Source organism: Gallus gallus, chromosome 4 (assembly GCF_016699485.2).
Source record: "Gallus gallus isolate bGalGal1 chromosome 4, bGalGal1.mat.broiler.GRCg7b, whole genome shotgun sequence".
NCBI classification, from domain to species: Eukaryota; Metazoa; Chordata; class Aves; order Galliformes; family Phasianidae; genus Gallus; species Gallus gallus.
Window position 1 is genome coordinate 8654067 of NC_052535.1, and position 15906 is coordinate 8669972.

Sequence of the window (15906 nt, forward strand, 5' to 3'; positions counted from 1 at the left end):
TCAATACAATGCTCAACCACTCTTAAATCACGGCCACAGCACCTCAAACTCTTCAGATCATTAACAAATGCTGATACGAGGTATGATACCATTCTAGACCATAAACAGCTCATCTGACGGAGTGATTTCAGAACTAATGCAGCACTCTCCAATATCCCAACCATAGTCCCTACCCTCAGGGAACAAGGTCACTACCAGTCTGAGGCTACAGGAGAAATACCCTGGGTTTTGTTCCTTCTTAACAAGCAATTTAAATTAATTTTAATCTATATAATTTAGAGGCTCAAATACATTATACAATGCGCTACACTGAACATTCAGACTGTGATTTTAATTTAAATTTCTGCAAAGAAAACTAATCATCACTCAATAATTTTTCCCAGTAAGGAACGGGAATATGATCAAAGTTCTGGGATGGCAGCCCCCGGGCATACATACGACTATCTTAAATTCTGCCCTCAGAACCGAGATGGACAAAGCTGTGCTGGCAGGCAACGTGCAGAGCTGTACCCTGGTTGATGCAACTGGCATCCAAGCGCCGTAAGTACGCTCTCGTGATCCCTCGGTGCAGGCAAAGGGCAGAGCAGCACCAGCTATTAAATCAGAGATTTCCTTATGCCTAATTTTGGATTTAGAAGGAATGCAATGACAGCAGGAAGACCCCTTGTTGCTAATGCTTGGACAATTAACAGATAAGGCTCACAGTTCTGCTATAATTGGTATCTCTCCCTCACGGATCTCAGCAACGCAGATGATTTCACACGCTACGTATCCACACAAACCCTATTCTTATAAGCAGCACAAAAACACAGCACATGGATGAACTATGGCTCTTCACAGCTTCCTTCTGTAGTACGCTGCATTTCACACCCACACAACTACAGAAGACATGTTCCAATCATACGTTTTAAAAAAGGGCATTGAGAAATATGCCAGAAAGCCTCAACTCTGGACTCTGCCATAGCCCTGTGTTTATGCACACCTCTCCTCCATGAACCTATTATGACATCAAGTTTTTCCTCTCCCTTCTCTCCTTTATGTATTTAGAAGAAAATGCTGCAAAATGCTTCATTAGCCTCAGGTGATAAAATAATTTCACTTTAGAACATTCAGAAACATATTCGTTGGTTTAATTGCAGCATGCTACCTCAGTTGTGACCAGGCAATACACCATACAACAAAGCTAATGCTTGGCATTTGGGGACTACCACGCTTACCATCACTGTGTGCATACATGTTGATGTACTGCGATGTATTTTCACACAACGCACGCCTGATGGTCAGCCCTTAGGTTCTCCTTTGGAATAGTGTAATTCTCCTCATTAATATTTAAGTCGTGTTTACATATGATGAAATAAAACACAGCATCGTACTTGGCCGGGAGCTGCAGATCCTCTCGGGCTGCACGTGACATTTGGTTAAACTGAAGCTCAGCTACAGGAGTGTTCCAATGTAACACAGTAAACAAACTCAGATGTAGCTGAGAAATTCAAACCAGATGTTTTCAGATTCCCCCATCTCTTAAAATTCGAGTTCAATATCGACAAAAGAGAATTATCTTCCCTTAAAAATATTTCAGCTGTGTTTTCCTCCTCAAATTTTAATGCAGCAACCCACAGAAATAGAAAGAGAAACGTCCTGCTCGGGCACAGACGGAACAGACGGCGCCAATTCAGAACGCAACACGGAGGACAGCGCGAACCCTCTGCACAAAAAGACCGGGTGTTACAGCGAGCGTATCCGTTTTAAGGTCCTTTATTGCGATCACCTATCCAAGAGGACATTTAAATGACAAAGACGGCGAAAAACCGTCCCGCCGCCCGAGCCGCACGGATTAGGGATGCAGACGCTCATCCCCGCCGGCAGCTCCCGCCCGAGGGGCAGGCAGGGCAGGGCAGGGCAGGGCAGGGCGGCACCGCAGCGCCGGGGCTACGGAGCGCTGCGCGTGCCCGCGGACCGGGCGCGCCGCCGGGCGTCGGGAGCCCGCAGCGGCGGTGGGCAGCGCCCGGTCCCCGCGCTCCGCAGCGGGGCTGCGCGGCGGCGGCTGAGGGCGGAGCGGGAGCGCGGAGCCGCCGAGACAAAGGACCCCGCGGGACGCCGCCCGCAGCCCGGGGACAGGCGCCGCCCGCAGGCTCCCCTCGGCGCGGCGGCCCCGCGGCCGCGCCCCGGGCCGCCTCCGGGCTCCCGTCCCGCGGCGGCGGCGGGCCGGGGAGGCGGGGATAACCCCTGTCCCGCCGAGCCGCCGCCTTCCCCGCCCCGCCGGCCGACATTTTGTTTTCCGCCATTTTCTGGCCGCCCGCAAAGGGCCGCGCGGCCCGCGGGCACCGCCCGCCCGCCCGGCTCGGCCCGGGCCCCGCGGCACGACGAGGCGCTCCGCGGGGCCGGCGCGTAGGGGACCCGCTCGCAGGCCTCGGGCGCGGCCTAACCGCCTCCGTCGTCCCCGGCCCCGCCGCCTCCGCTCACCTGTGCGGGTCCCCGCGCCGGGCGGCCTCTCGGCGGGCTGCGCCCCGGTGTCGGGCGGCGGGAGGAGGGGGGGGCCTCGGCCCGCAGGACTCCGCCGCCGCCGCCGCGGCCTGGCATTCGGGTCCGCCAGGGCCGGGCCTGCACCAATCACAGGCAGGGCCGGGCGGCGGGGCGCGAGCGCGCGCGGCCTGCTCCCCTCCCCCCGCCGCCCGCTCGCCGCCGGCCTCGCCGCGGCCGCCGCACGTCACTGCGCGCCGCAGCAGGCCCCGCGCGCCGAGCAGGCGCACCCGCCGCGCCGAGGCCGCTGCCCTCGCTCTGCCCGCGCCGCCGAGCGCGCCTGTGCGCGGCGGGGGGAGCGGGGAGGGGGCCCGGGCGGGCCGAGCGCCAGGCTGGGGCCGGGGGAGCCGCCTCGGAGCTGGTCCCGCGCCGCCCGCGCTCCTTCCGCCCTCACGGCCGGCCGGCGCGGGGCTCGGACCCGGCACTGCGGGACGGGACGGCGGCTCCGCGCCCCGGGGTCACGGCCGGGCACTGCCACACCGCAGTTCGGGGTAAAAAGTACAACTTCTCGTCTCCCACAGACACAGGAGAAAGCATCGCATTGGGGCGTTTGTTCTCCCCTGAAACAAGGGAAGGCCAGCCTAATTTCTAACTTAGTTGGCTGCCACTTCCAGCTCTGCATATACATTTCAAAGAGGATACAAAAGCACAGGTGGACGCAAGAAGTGTCAAACGGGCATCAGAAATCCCAGTGACCTGGTGCAGCACCCCTGTCCTCATCCGCAACCAATAAGGTACCTCAGCAAGGACCTCACCACAGGATCATACAGCACTGCAATATTAAAGCCATGGGTGTGGGGGATTTAAAATACATTGTTGCCCATATGACAGTCTCAAGAATACAACTAACATAAGAAAACCTTGCCTGCTAATAAATTGGAAGAAACTACAGGCACAGATGTGATGGTGAACAGCATCACTTTTTTCATTATTTTCAGTGTATCCACATGATTGCCAATCTCCATCCAAGCAGTACTCTTAGTAAAATAGTGGCTAGTCCAGCAATGAACAACATAAAAAAATTCTTCAAGAGAACTCATCCCTATGGAAGATGCTCATCCCTAAGGAAGTGTAAGCCATAAGCATTTATCACATCCAGCTGACCATTAAACTGATGAAATCCACTTATAGTTAACACTATGTACATACATAAAATACATGCAAAACCCACACAATCTGCCTCTTAATGGAGTATTAAAAAATAAATAAGAACTAAAATCTCAGTCTTAGGTCTCTGAAACCTACATTCTGTAACTAAAATGTCCATGTTTAACTAGATTTAGAACCACTGGGAAACTTACTCTCCCCCTGTCCACATAGTGGACTTTTGCCTCAAATTAAGCAATGTGGATTCAATTCCCATCTAGGTAGCATTTTTTTTTGTCTTAACTGCAAGATGTAGCAAAACAGTGTGTTACAGTATCCGTAGGATCTTGCTAGAATAAATATATCTTAGTCCCCACATGACTAAATTGTTCAACACCTGGAAATGGCATACACTTACAATATGCACAGATTTTTAAATCTAGGGGAGCCAATCATGTCTATTCTCCGACTGACCCAGATGGGCTGTACACCTGAATTCTTCTAAGCTGCTTCTGCTCAAAGCTAAGGGTACCGTAGCGTAGACACACCTCTAATTTCGAAACCAACCTGTTAAATAGGTGCACAAATTGTTTTCAACATATATTTGCACTGAGTTGGTCAGCTTTCAAACACCATTAAGGACATAATAATCAACTGTTGTTTTTTTTAATAGGTAACAGGAACATAAGTAACTCAAAGAAATGAATCTTTGTTTTATAAAGTTTTGCCTTTACAGTTACATTTGACATGAATTTTGTTTATGGACCGTGGGATTCAGCTGCCTATAAGTCTAATGGGATGTCCAAGATGTTTGAATGAGTGGAAAAATAACTAAAAAGGTAATCATAAAACTGCATACTTGGAAAAGTGAGAGAGAGAACATCTTACAAGGTGATACAATAAAAAAAAAAACAGAGACAATTATCCCTTTTCCTCAACAAAATCCCATCTGTGCTGGGTTCCCCCTTCTGAAATATCGATGGAAAGCTCACAGCAAAAAGTAGCGACAAGCAACAACAAGGCTACCGCCAACAGTGTGACACAACATACAGCATCAGAACCAACACGCATTATCTGCAGAGTAAGGGAGCTATTACAAAGAAAGTACTGGTCAGGAGCACAGAATAAAAAAAAAAGCAGCAAGAAAGCCGCCACCATCACACCAAAGCAAAGCTAAGACACCAGTGATCACGGGTATCCAAACATCAAAAGTCACAGCACCAAATCAGAAAGAATATACAAAAGCCAAAACACCACTCTGTACATCAATTCAGAATGTTTATACCTGACAGGGAAGTAGCACATCATAATAACCATAACTAGCAGAAGACCAGACTTGCCCTTTGCCCTTCAGCTAACAACACAAACATTCCAAAGAACTGTGGAGCTTCTTGGCTCTTCAGGTAAGAGGCAGACATCCAAAGCATGATGATGTAATCAGAAAGGTATGTAGAATTGTAATGCTTACTTTAAATGACACCACAGTATCTCAAGCACTTCCTTCACTTTTTTTTTCTTTTACATACCACTGCCTGACGTTAACACTGATGATTTGACCATGAGCGATTAAGCAAAACAGGAGCACTGCCTATCCCTCTGAGTGATGTCCTGCAACTCTTGATTTGCCTGAAGAACAAAGAACGGAGAAGTCTGAACAGGAAAGCTTCATTCTCTGTGAAAATTTCATTTTAAATTTAAGCAGCGTGAGCACATGCCTCCAGATAGCTCTTCTCTTGCCAGCACCAAGTATATCTGACAGGATTGCCTCATCTCTTTCTCCTTTTTCTTTGCAAAGGGAGAGGTGGAATAGGAAACCAAGCACTCAAATTCTACAGTTACCCACAGATTGGTGAATGGAGCCAAAGGTCAGTAGCAACCAGAGGTTTTTTTTTAGTTATGGCACTACTGGAGGCTAAAAATGATGGAAAAATTATTTCATGGACAAAATTCTGATACACTTGCACTTGCCTTTCTGGGGTCTTAGCTTAAACTGATAGCCTAGGATCTAAACACCACAGTTTCTGTTATGATTCAAATGATGACAGACAAATATTTGCACGTATTTCTGATAGAAACTGAAAAGGAACTGGATCATTAGTAGGATACTTTCACTGAACGTGCCTATAGAAAGGACAGTCAGTCACACAAGTAAAAGTAATGTAATTCTTCCATGCTCCATCCTCTGGTGAGACAAGATGCTTCTTCAAGCTGATTGTGTGGATGTTAAAGTATGAATATTTTATATTTGTGCTTTAATCAGCAAGAAAATTATTAATGCTGACATGTAAAGGCATTGTTCTCGGCTGTGCAGAGCCTCAGAGGACATTATAATGCAGGTTTACAAGCAGACCATGTTCAGAAAATCTTTGATTCTTTTTCAATGAATTCTGGTGAATGCATTTTCAGCTATTCATGAAAAATTACTCCATCATTCAGTGATTTAACAATTTACAAATCTGCCCTCAATATCTTCAAGGCCCAGACTGAAATGCCTACTGGTTTCTTACAGTAGTAGAAGTAAAATTGGTGAAACCTACCCACTTTAGATTGTTACCAGAAAACAAAACAAAAACAACAACAAATTTGGCTGGAGATTTAGCTGTCAGGACAGCAGCTAAGTTACAGAGCTATGAAAAAACTGCCAGTTTTGGAGCCATATTTCCATGTTTAGGAAGCTGAATCTATTCACTACATTTACTTATTTATTTATTTGAGGAAAAGAAAGCAAAATGGAAAGGGTCCAGATAGGTTTCTGGCTTCTCTACCAGTGTACTTGCACAGGAAAGCCAATATAGTTGAGGCAATAACTGACAGTTGTGGAGAGCATAGAAAGTACCACAATGCAACTAAGCCATGAAGCTGGTTGCAAGGAGGGAATTCTGATTTATAAGCAAGAAGTGGCAGTATTTTCACGTTTCTAAAGACTTTAAGATTCTATTTTGTGATACTGTTTTGCACATCACCTAACATTAAAGAAAATACTCCGAATTTAGAATATATGTTAAAATAATGTGCTTGAGCCTTTTTGGAAAACGGGAAAGATATTCAGGACTTCAGTATCTTTTATTTCTTACTTAGTTAGAAATACTTCTTTATTTCTGACTTAGGCAGTCAATTGTCCATAGCTTCATTTATTTTCATTATTCACAAAAGATGTTACAAAGAAAGACTGTATTTTTAATGAAAACAACAACAACAACAACAAAAAGTGAGCTGTTAGGTTCAACAAGGTGACTAAGTAAGATAAGGTGAAAAAGAAACAAGGGGCTGCAGGGCTCATGTTGCTATGTTAACCAGTATTTCAGTATTTGATGCATCTTAAGAAAACGAGAACCTAAGTGCCGTGGTTACACTTGTGCAATGCTACTAGTGTCAGTGGAGGTGGCTACACCTGTCAACAGAACCTTCCTTCCCTTTTGCCTCATTCTTTGGGATACTGGAGTACGCAAGAATACAGATTTTAATAAATGTTCAAGCTTGTATGAAATCTGTTGCTTTTCTTCCTTGACTAATGGCTTTTTTGGGGGAAAAAAAACAACAAATGTGTATCAGGGAACAATAGATTCTACACACTGAAATGTCCTGAAGAATCTCCATAATTTCAGTCAGAGAAATTCATGGTCTTATTAAAAACATTATATTAGGAACCATTGCTCACTAGTACATGGATAGAGATCATGATATAGAGTGGAGCAAACATCACAAATAAATGGGAAAGCCAAATGGAAAAACTATACTCAGCAGAAGTTGTCTTTGACAAGCCTTCCTGAGAAATAAGGAAAAATGCAACTACTTCTTTCTTTTTAATATAGATTTGAACCCATAGCAATGAAAGAAGAATGGTGATTAGCATGTGTGTTTGTCAGCTCTCATACTGAATTTCTGGGAAGACTTTCTTCTTTCTTATGAGTTTCCTCTGAGAAAAGGCAGCTTTTTCTAACAGGTACTTGTCAGTTAGGCACTCGACATAGTTAATCACAAAAATCTCTGTCCAAACAGATGTGCAACAATTTAAGTAATTGCTAGAAATAGATGTATAAACCGTGAAATCAGGTATCCAAAAAAAGTTAAACCTTCAGAAATTATACAGTAAATAAATTGGATAATAGTTTTATAATTATGTTTTGTTTTATAATTATCTTCTACACTTTTTTTTAATGACTTTTAGTCCTCTCTCTGAGTTACTATTTTCTCTGCATCCAGGCACACAAGGCCTTACTGATCTCTCAGCGTTTGGATTGCTCATTCATTGATCGTGCAGCGTTCTGAGACACTTCAGATCAAGGAAGCACTGGTATTAGTATCTCTGCAAAGAGATTAGAATTCAACTGTTAGCATGATATACACTTCCTAGTGTACTTGCTTCTAAAATATTTTGTATCTAATCAATCTACAGTTATGTATTTCTTTATTAGAATCTGGACATACAACTCTGTATTTCTTAAGAAAGTGTACTCACCAAGAGCTTTGGAAAATTATTTTTATGCAAACAACAATGTATTAAACTTTGTATACACAAACTGAAGCAGGTTTTGAAATATTTAAAAACATTTCAGCAGACATGACCTTTGAAGGCCCCTTTCCAAGCAAGCTGCTCTATCCTATTCTGCTGTAAAATTTACATAGTTTAGAATGGAATTGGCAGCTATGTAATAACCCTGAGGAAAATACCTGTACAGGAAGAGGAATTTTTAGGCCTTTTATTAACTCACATCCTTATTCAGCGACACAAATGTGACCAATCTGAGTTACAATAAATTGCTCTCAGTACCAAGACTGACTGTTCTATAAGTGTAGGTGGGTTTTTCATACATACCGAATACTGCCTCTCCTCTGCATAACCTGCATAAGGTCTATTGTTGCCTGGATAGACAAAGCCGTCGTATTGTTGGGGTTGCTGGCTGGAAAGATAGTCTGGTCTCCTCTGTGGCTGAGCATACCTGGGGCTATGCAAAAGAAAAAAAAGACGTGAAGAAATTGTATGATGTAAATTATAGTATTTGTTTAAATAATAAATAATGAATAAAAATAATAAAGCTTGTTAACTGCATACATGACATCGAGGCTATCGCAGTAAGACAACAAATTACCCTGTCTTTTAAGTTCCTTTTACTGCAAAAGACCATTCATTCTGCAAAAGTGAATTTAAAGACACATTAATTTGGGATTTTTTTTTTAACTAATACTGAACAGTGCCATAATACATCACAATAAGTCAACCATCAACATTTTCCATCTTCATATTGAAAAAAAAACAAACCAGGCCTTCTTTTTGGACCCCAAAGTATCAGACAGCTCCAGACTGTTTTTGCAGTAGGACCCCGCTGCTTATGAAGAAAATGTTCTGCTATCATTTATTTCTCTCATGGGAAACATGTTCTCTGCAAAAACTGCAGGCAGTATATGCAACAGTGGGCAGGTGTTAGTGAGGAAGATTAAAGTGAGAAAGCAAAACTAAGCAAACTGTTTCCTAAAAAATAATGACAATTTTTAGAGTAAAACCATACCTTAGCCTTTGGATAAACCAGTACTCTAGAATTTAGCTGCAGAAAGAAATTCACACCAACTTTTCCATTTTAGTATTATATTAGGAAAGCAGACTATGTCAACATACTTTAAAAACATTACATAATACCAATGTAATTTGAAGTCATACAGAGAACACTGACAAATTTAGTCCTATCTGCCAGCTCCTATTGACAAACTTTTCTATCACATTCAAGCCACGAAATAACATATGCAAGTTACTCAGTCAAATGCTTAGACATTTACTGGATCTCTGTCACATCACTAGCAAAACTACACAGAAACAATCAGTTTTCAAACCTAAGTATAAAGTGAAAATGATAAAAGAAAAAAAAAGAAGAAAAGATGGAAAAATAGCAGCATACCTAGAACTATCTAAGTGACTTGGGCCTGGGAGATCATCAAAATCTTGTCTTCTCAGAACAGGTTTTGGCAGTTGTCCAGTCCACTCAACCTATATGTAAGGGTTGCACAGAGCAAAAAACCAACAAATTACAAAAATGGTTCACTAGGTATGGTATATTTGCAGTTGTCTTTGATGGAAAGATGTATAGGAAGACTTCTTTGTTGGTAACAAAATATATAACAAAAACAGTATAGACATGTTTTAATTTACATAAATTCAATTTATCTAAAAGATTCAGTAGAAGGAAGACCTTTAAGTATTTGAGTAATGTGGAAAATGTATACGTAAGTCATAACAGAGAAGTACCCAGGTAAGTCTGTACAATTAAGGTAAACTAGGTATTAAGGGTCTTATTGAGTCCAGTGAGTTCTCTTGAGTCTTTTATGATTAAACGTTTCAAGAAGATGCCACTCCATAAATAACAGTGGATTTACCTCAGATTTATGCAAAAATGAGTCTAAAATTAAACTAAATACAGTGATTGATAATGAAGATCAATGAATATTGCTGCTTAATTTAAACTGGCTCCTGTCTTCCCAGATATATTTCTAGAGGAAGAATGAAATCATCATGAGGAAACAAAAAGCCTGTTCTATACTTATCATAAAACTAATAAATTATATTCATTTGCTAAAGGTATCTTCGTTTAAAAACCTAATGACCTGAAGCAGGTCATGACCTGACCAATTTTCAAAATACAGTACCCTCAGGAAAGGAGCAGTAGGGAAGATCACTTGCAACAGCAAGAGCTGGAGCTATCATACCAGACTCTCTGAAGCCTGTCCCAGCTGAAACTAAGACACAGATACAGATCACAGTTTCCTCTCTCGCCTCCCTCAGGCAGCTTTGGTTAAGGTTCCCCAGTTTACAGAATAATATGTGCATAATGCTGCCACGTTGGCAGCTCACATTTACATGACCATCACATCTAACAGGGAGATGAAGCAGGCAGAAACATCTGTCTCTGGGCTGCAATGTACTGCTCATGAGGAAGCAGGACATACTACAGCCATCATCCAGAGTAGCTCATTTTACAATAAGATTTCCTTCCTCAACTAGACGTGCAAAATTTGGTCTAATTCACACCTTGAAAATTATAGCATTAATTACACGATATTCAGAATTATTTACAAATTAAACAGCACCACCTGCTGGTGAAGGTTGTTCATACCATTTTTTTCCCATTAATTCCCACTCAATTTCCAAGATATTAATACTTCACAAACATACTTAACAGAATACATTTGACTACGTTCCCTTCTTTCTTTTCTCTATAGCTTATAAAGTGTCCTCAGACAGTATACAGTCTCTTTAAATAAAATAATCACTTCAAATACAGAATGAGGAAGTGAATACAAACACACAAAAACATACTCCTGTTCATCTTTCTTTTTATTTCATACTTCCTGTTCTGATTTTGAGAGGTATTTATCCACCTTCCCTTGTGCTAACTACCAGATCAAGTGAGAACCTCTGTTGTAAAACACACCTCACCTAATGGAGAAACCTGGCACAGCAGTTAGCCTAGTCCAGAAGGCAACGCCTGGCCCTTCACAGATCCACATTCAAAGAACGTTGCTGGACTATCTACTTTTTGAAAAAGCACTATTTTTTTTTTTGCTTAAAACTTCTGCCTGGTTTCATTTGACACTGCTTAGATCTTGCATTAAAAACAGAGAGCAGTCATTTCTTACACTGTCTCTTCTCATACAAAAATCAACATTGATTACTCTGAAATTCCAGATGGACTACATGTTCAGCCAGTCTTTCCTCTGGTGAAGTGTAGCTAGTAAACAAATGAAACTGTAGGTGCAGCTCGTCAAGCAGTTTTAACAGGTTCAAATCTGACAGTAACAATTTCTTCCTCTCTGACCGCATACTACTGCCCTTTTCCTTGCACTGGCACTATTGCCAGTAACAGCATGCAATGATTGAGTTTATGAGCTGATCAGGCTGAAACTAGCTCACCTGGCAGCTAGAAGAGAACAGTGATGAAACAAGGTAAGAGGTCAGAATATGTGGCTTCAGCTTATATCCAAGTTTCCTCTCTTAACACTGATATTCTAACTGGCCTAAAAGAAAACATTTCTTTGGATATAGTTTCAAAATAATACCTAGTTTTTTGTTTTCTCCTATGCAAGCTAAATGTATTTCATGCTTGATGAAGAGCTTCGTGCATTTAGATGATCTTGGAAATCAAGTACTGGACAAATAAAATTAAGATCTTAAATTCAGGTAATCTTTAGTTTTACAAAAGGACAACTTTATGCTATTCATACACCGCTCTGTTGAACCACAAGGTCACGTTCAATTTCCACTAGAAAGAGGAACACATGATATGCAGCACATAACTTCTCTTACCCTTGGTGGCTGCTGAGAAGCACGTCCCAGGTTACTATACGGTTCCTGACTAAATGTAGGGTTATGGTGTACTTCAAGGTATGGAGAATTTGTCTGCTTCCTGGTGGGGAGAAAGAACATGAATTTAGAGCATTAACAATAGTTTTGTGGGTCATAATGAATCTTTTTGGGCTACAGATTTGTTCAGAAACTGTACCATCAGTTGAGATTTATTGGGGCAATGATACATGCAAGCTATGTAATACTGCAGATCTTCAACAATACAGAATATACCAGGAATACATGCTAACAGGGCACAGGGAAAGATAGAAAACATGAAATATTTAGTATGGAATTGGGAGAGACTCCAGTGTAAACAAAGACAAAGTGTTGAAAGCAAAGAAAAGCTCAATGGTTAGCATTTAATCTGTAAGACTTGTCAGTGTTTAGCAGTCTGATTTCCCTTTTTGTTTTCAAACATGAGGAAAGCAAGCTGATCCTTCACAGCAAATACATCAGCAAGAAAGATTTGGTAGTCTTGAGTTAGAAGTAGTAAATGCACATATTAATCTTTAAAGCTTGTGTAAGGAAGAGAAACAATGACTTTGAGTGAAGTTGTGAATAGTGTGGTAAAAGATGAATAACTTAAGATGCTTAATTTAGGATTAAATTGTACAACGAATACGTTGGTAAAGGATGTGATATGGTGAACTTGTTGATTTAAATATCAAGAGGTTGCAAATTAATCAGAATACCAGACTTCTTTTGCTGTACTTTAGTTTTGATTATAAAAACCCTTTTAACTGTATCCAGAGTAACTTACCTGGCTTTTTTACCTTTACAGTAATGGACACACTGAGATATTACAACAACTAAGAAAACCAGGGCTACTGCAGGAAGAACAGTTACTAGTATTAAATCCAGTGTGTTCCAAAGCTGGTTACATTTGGGGCCCATGTACCAATACTCCATCCAGCCCTCTCTGTAGTAATCACATCTGCAAATATAAACAGTTAAATTAAAATAATGTTGCTGAAATGTAAGTAATACAAAAAAAGGAAAAAATATCTTATTGTAGAATTATTCACTATTGGACACTGCAGGAGTCCAGAGATCCAGTATTTTTTCAGTTTGTCTAAAGATGTTTCTGATCTGACAATGCCTACCCATCTTATTCTAGACACGACGCAAATACAGGGTCAGGCTCAACCAAGAACTGCATATCCAAGTTGGCACTGCAGTAATTCCAAGATAATAAGCTTTGCTGAGAACAGAATATGTAACCCTAGTCACAGAGCAATTCCGGTCAAAGATCTTTTTACCATCCATAAGCACATGAAACGTTCACTATCTCCAGAACAGATACACAGATATCTTACCTCAGTTTATATGCAATGCCTATACTGAGCTGGATATGATTTAAAATATATACATTTATAGTTTCAAGTAGCATTTTATTTGCTGGAGTTGCAGTAAAATTTAGGCAGTATATTATCTAATCTATTGGCTAAAACAGGAAGTCAGCTGCACATAAACAAACGACAGAACATTATGACTGGGTCAGAGAGAAACTATTTGAGTCAACTATTTAACTAGATGAGCTTCCTAATTGTGACCAGTTATTTTCTTGCTGACTTCCTACAAGTCTAACTGTCAAATTATATGTTAAAAAAAACAACTGAAAATGCTACATTTTTTTACTCACGTAATGATTTTTGTTTTAAAAGAAAATAAGCAAGCATATCTTGGAGAATAAGATGTTTATACATATGATTTTTAAAACTTTTAATTTTGATTAATCTGAAAAAATAACTTGTTATTACATATTTCAGTTGTAAAGCACAATATTTGAGACAATAGCAATTTGTGGGGAAATTGAGGATTATAATGATTATAAAAGCTATGAATTACATATTGGAAAAAAATTTACACATTACATTCATTAACATTCATTTACATTGTCATTTCATGCAGACTGTGAACAAAGATCAACATCTACTTGCATGGAACACAATACTGGGTCTAAGTTTTGCTCTTCATTAACAATATATTCCACAAGCACGTTTACATGAAAAAGACCACTACAACCTACCTGCAAAAAGGCTTTTCATTTTTACATTGACAAGGAACATTGGCGGGACAGAAGCTGCTAGTATTACCATTGCAGTCACTGAAGTCCTCAACCTCAGTGCAGTTGGCTGTAAATTAAAAACAAAGAAAAGCAGCTTAAGACATTTATATGGTAGCACGCTGTTATCAGAGTGTATTTCCAAATACATCAGAAATTTAAGCTTCATATGAAATACTCTGAAAAAATACTAAATCTTAATTTCCAGTGGCTTGTCCCTTAAAACTTTTGAAATGATTGGAGAAATTAAGACTTACCAGCACAAATTACTTTGAATTCACAACAACCTTCCAGATAGCCAGCAAAGTGTATGGCTGATATGATTATAATTTTTATCACATTATTTAAATGTGGCTATATATGAATTGTACTGTGTATAATCACTGGACTGTTGGTAAAGACTAGAAATCACAAGACCCATATGGGACTCAAATTCTCTAACTATAAAGTGAAGCAAAATCTTTTTGTGTGGTTTGCTTTTAGATTATTATTCCTCATTTTAGTATAATAAAGGATTTCTTTTGCATTAACACACCTTCTCCTCCAACTCTTTTACTGTATATGCACTGTGAGTTGTAAATTATGTTCCAGAAGTCAACTGCTTACAGTACTACAGAAGCACATGGCTGTCTATAAATAATTACCTCACCAGGAAACCTTTGTCAAATTTCAGAAGTTACCACATTGGACATTTCAGCCCTACACAACCCTACACATTCTCTGCTGTTTCTTTCCTACATAGGATTTGGCCTGAACACTGTACACTCATCATTCACACCAACAAGCTCCAAGCTGAACCAGAGGTTGTGGTACAAAGCTGGCAAAGTCTAGGATTTAGGGACACACACCTGAAATCTTTACATGTACATTTACATGTACAACTAAATGATCAACCAAAAGGCACCACTGGAAAAAGTGAGGAAGATAATTAGAACTGAAAGACTGCATATTGCAAGGCTAAACACCATTATGATATTCAGAAAAAAAAACACCCCAAAACAACCCAACAACCAATACAGCTGAATATTATTTGCATAACTTTTCATAAGAAGATACATTTCTAAAGTGCGCCCTTTGAATTAACGCTGTAATATTCAACTTCATTAAAGAACACTCTGCTGAGTCATTCACAATATAACGATGTTTTTTCTTTTTAAATGGTTTAAGAACAAACATTTATAGGAAATCCTCCCATAAAACAAGAAATCCCACTCAATTCTATATGTAACAGAGTCAGAAGTACTTCCATATAATTAAGTCTTCATTTAAAACATTTTTTCAGCGCGTTCTGGCTTCATGCTCTTAATTACTGATCATTTTCTCCATGTTAACCTCACAAAAAATCTGAAATCTATGTTCTCTAAAAAGGATGTACAATTTTTTTTAAAAATCCACATACTGAGTATTTCTTCTAACTTAAAAAATAAGCTAACTGTCTTACTTGTTTAAAATATATCCCATCTGACAGTTTGGTTTAAATGGTCCAAAGCTCTTGGCAGTACAGAACTCAAAATCTTTGAAACTCTTTATAACAAATACACACAAGCAGTTAACACACAAAGATCTTAATACTTCATTGTTCTCCCATTATTAAAACTCATCTCTACCTAAGCAGTTAGGAGAACTTACTCAGAAGCAATGCCACTGGGCTTGCAATACTTCAGGAGTACTACTAAAGGTTAGCCAAGTATTCAATAGAAACATTACTTTTCTAGCAAACTATAAAGCAAAAACACATTTCTTACGTTCTTGACTCAGAGAATCACCAGCCAGCAGCAGAACGAAAAAGAAGACTTTAAGAACAGACATCCTGAAGCCAAGCGTGGTAATAGATGGCTTCTCCCAGATGTTGCTAGCAGCAGAGTGAAGTTTCTGTTACTGCTGTTGACCACAGCAAGTC

The 15906-nt window shown here is 40.4% G+C and overlaps 2 protein-coding genes and 1 long non-coding RNA gene across 7 annotated transcripts in view; 1 reads left to right on the forward strand and 2 right to left on the reverse strand.

The window, feature by feature from the left end:
- The window catches only part of LOC121110609, a 6820-nt gene extending 3401 nt beyond the window's left edge, over positions 1–3419 (forward strand). The window contains exons 3-5 of the long non-coding RNA XR_005859356.2: positions 463–540; positions 1610–1750; positions 3042–3419. This is a non-coding gene — a long non-coding RNA (uncharacterized LOC121110609). The remainder of the gene's footprint in view (positions 1–462; positions 541–1609; positions 1751–3041) is intronic.
- Positions 1–7341, reverse strand: part of ZNF711 (zinc finger protein 711) — a 25315-nt gene extending 17974 nt beyond the window's left edge. For 3 of the 5 annotated variants that reach the window (XM_040699590.2, XM_040699586.2, XM_025150039.3), the window contains exon 1: positions 2464–2614. The gene's annotated coding sequence lies outside the window, so the exon portion shown is untranslated. Of the gene's footprint in view, positions 1–1217; positions 2615–5132 lie in introns of those variants that run through there. The other 2 variants (XM_040699589.2, XM_040699588.2) reach the window with 2 other exon arrangements.
- Positions 6651–15906, reverse strand: LOC422270. Its single transcript, XM_040699591.2, has 7 exons — positions 15752–15906; positions 13971–14076; positions 12702–12875; positions 11900–11999; positions 9498–9586; positions 8423–8552; positions 6651–7912 (listed from the first exon to the last, which is right to left on the reverse strand). The coding sequence occupies exons 1-7, from the start codon at positions 15813–15815 to the stop codon at positions 7904–7906; spliced, it is 672 nt and encodes a 223-aa protein (XP_040555525.1). The 5' UTR covers positions 15816–15906; the 3' UTR covers positions 6651–7903.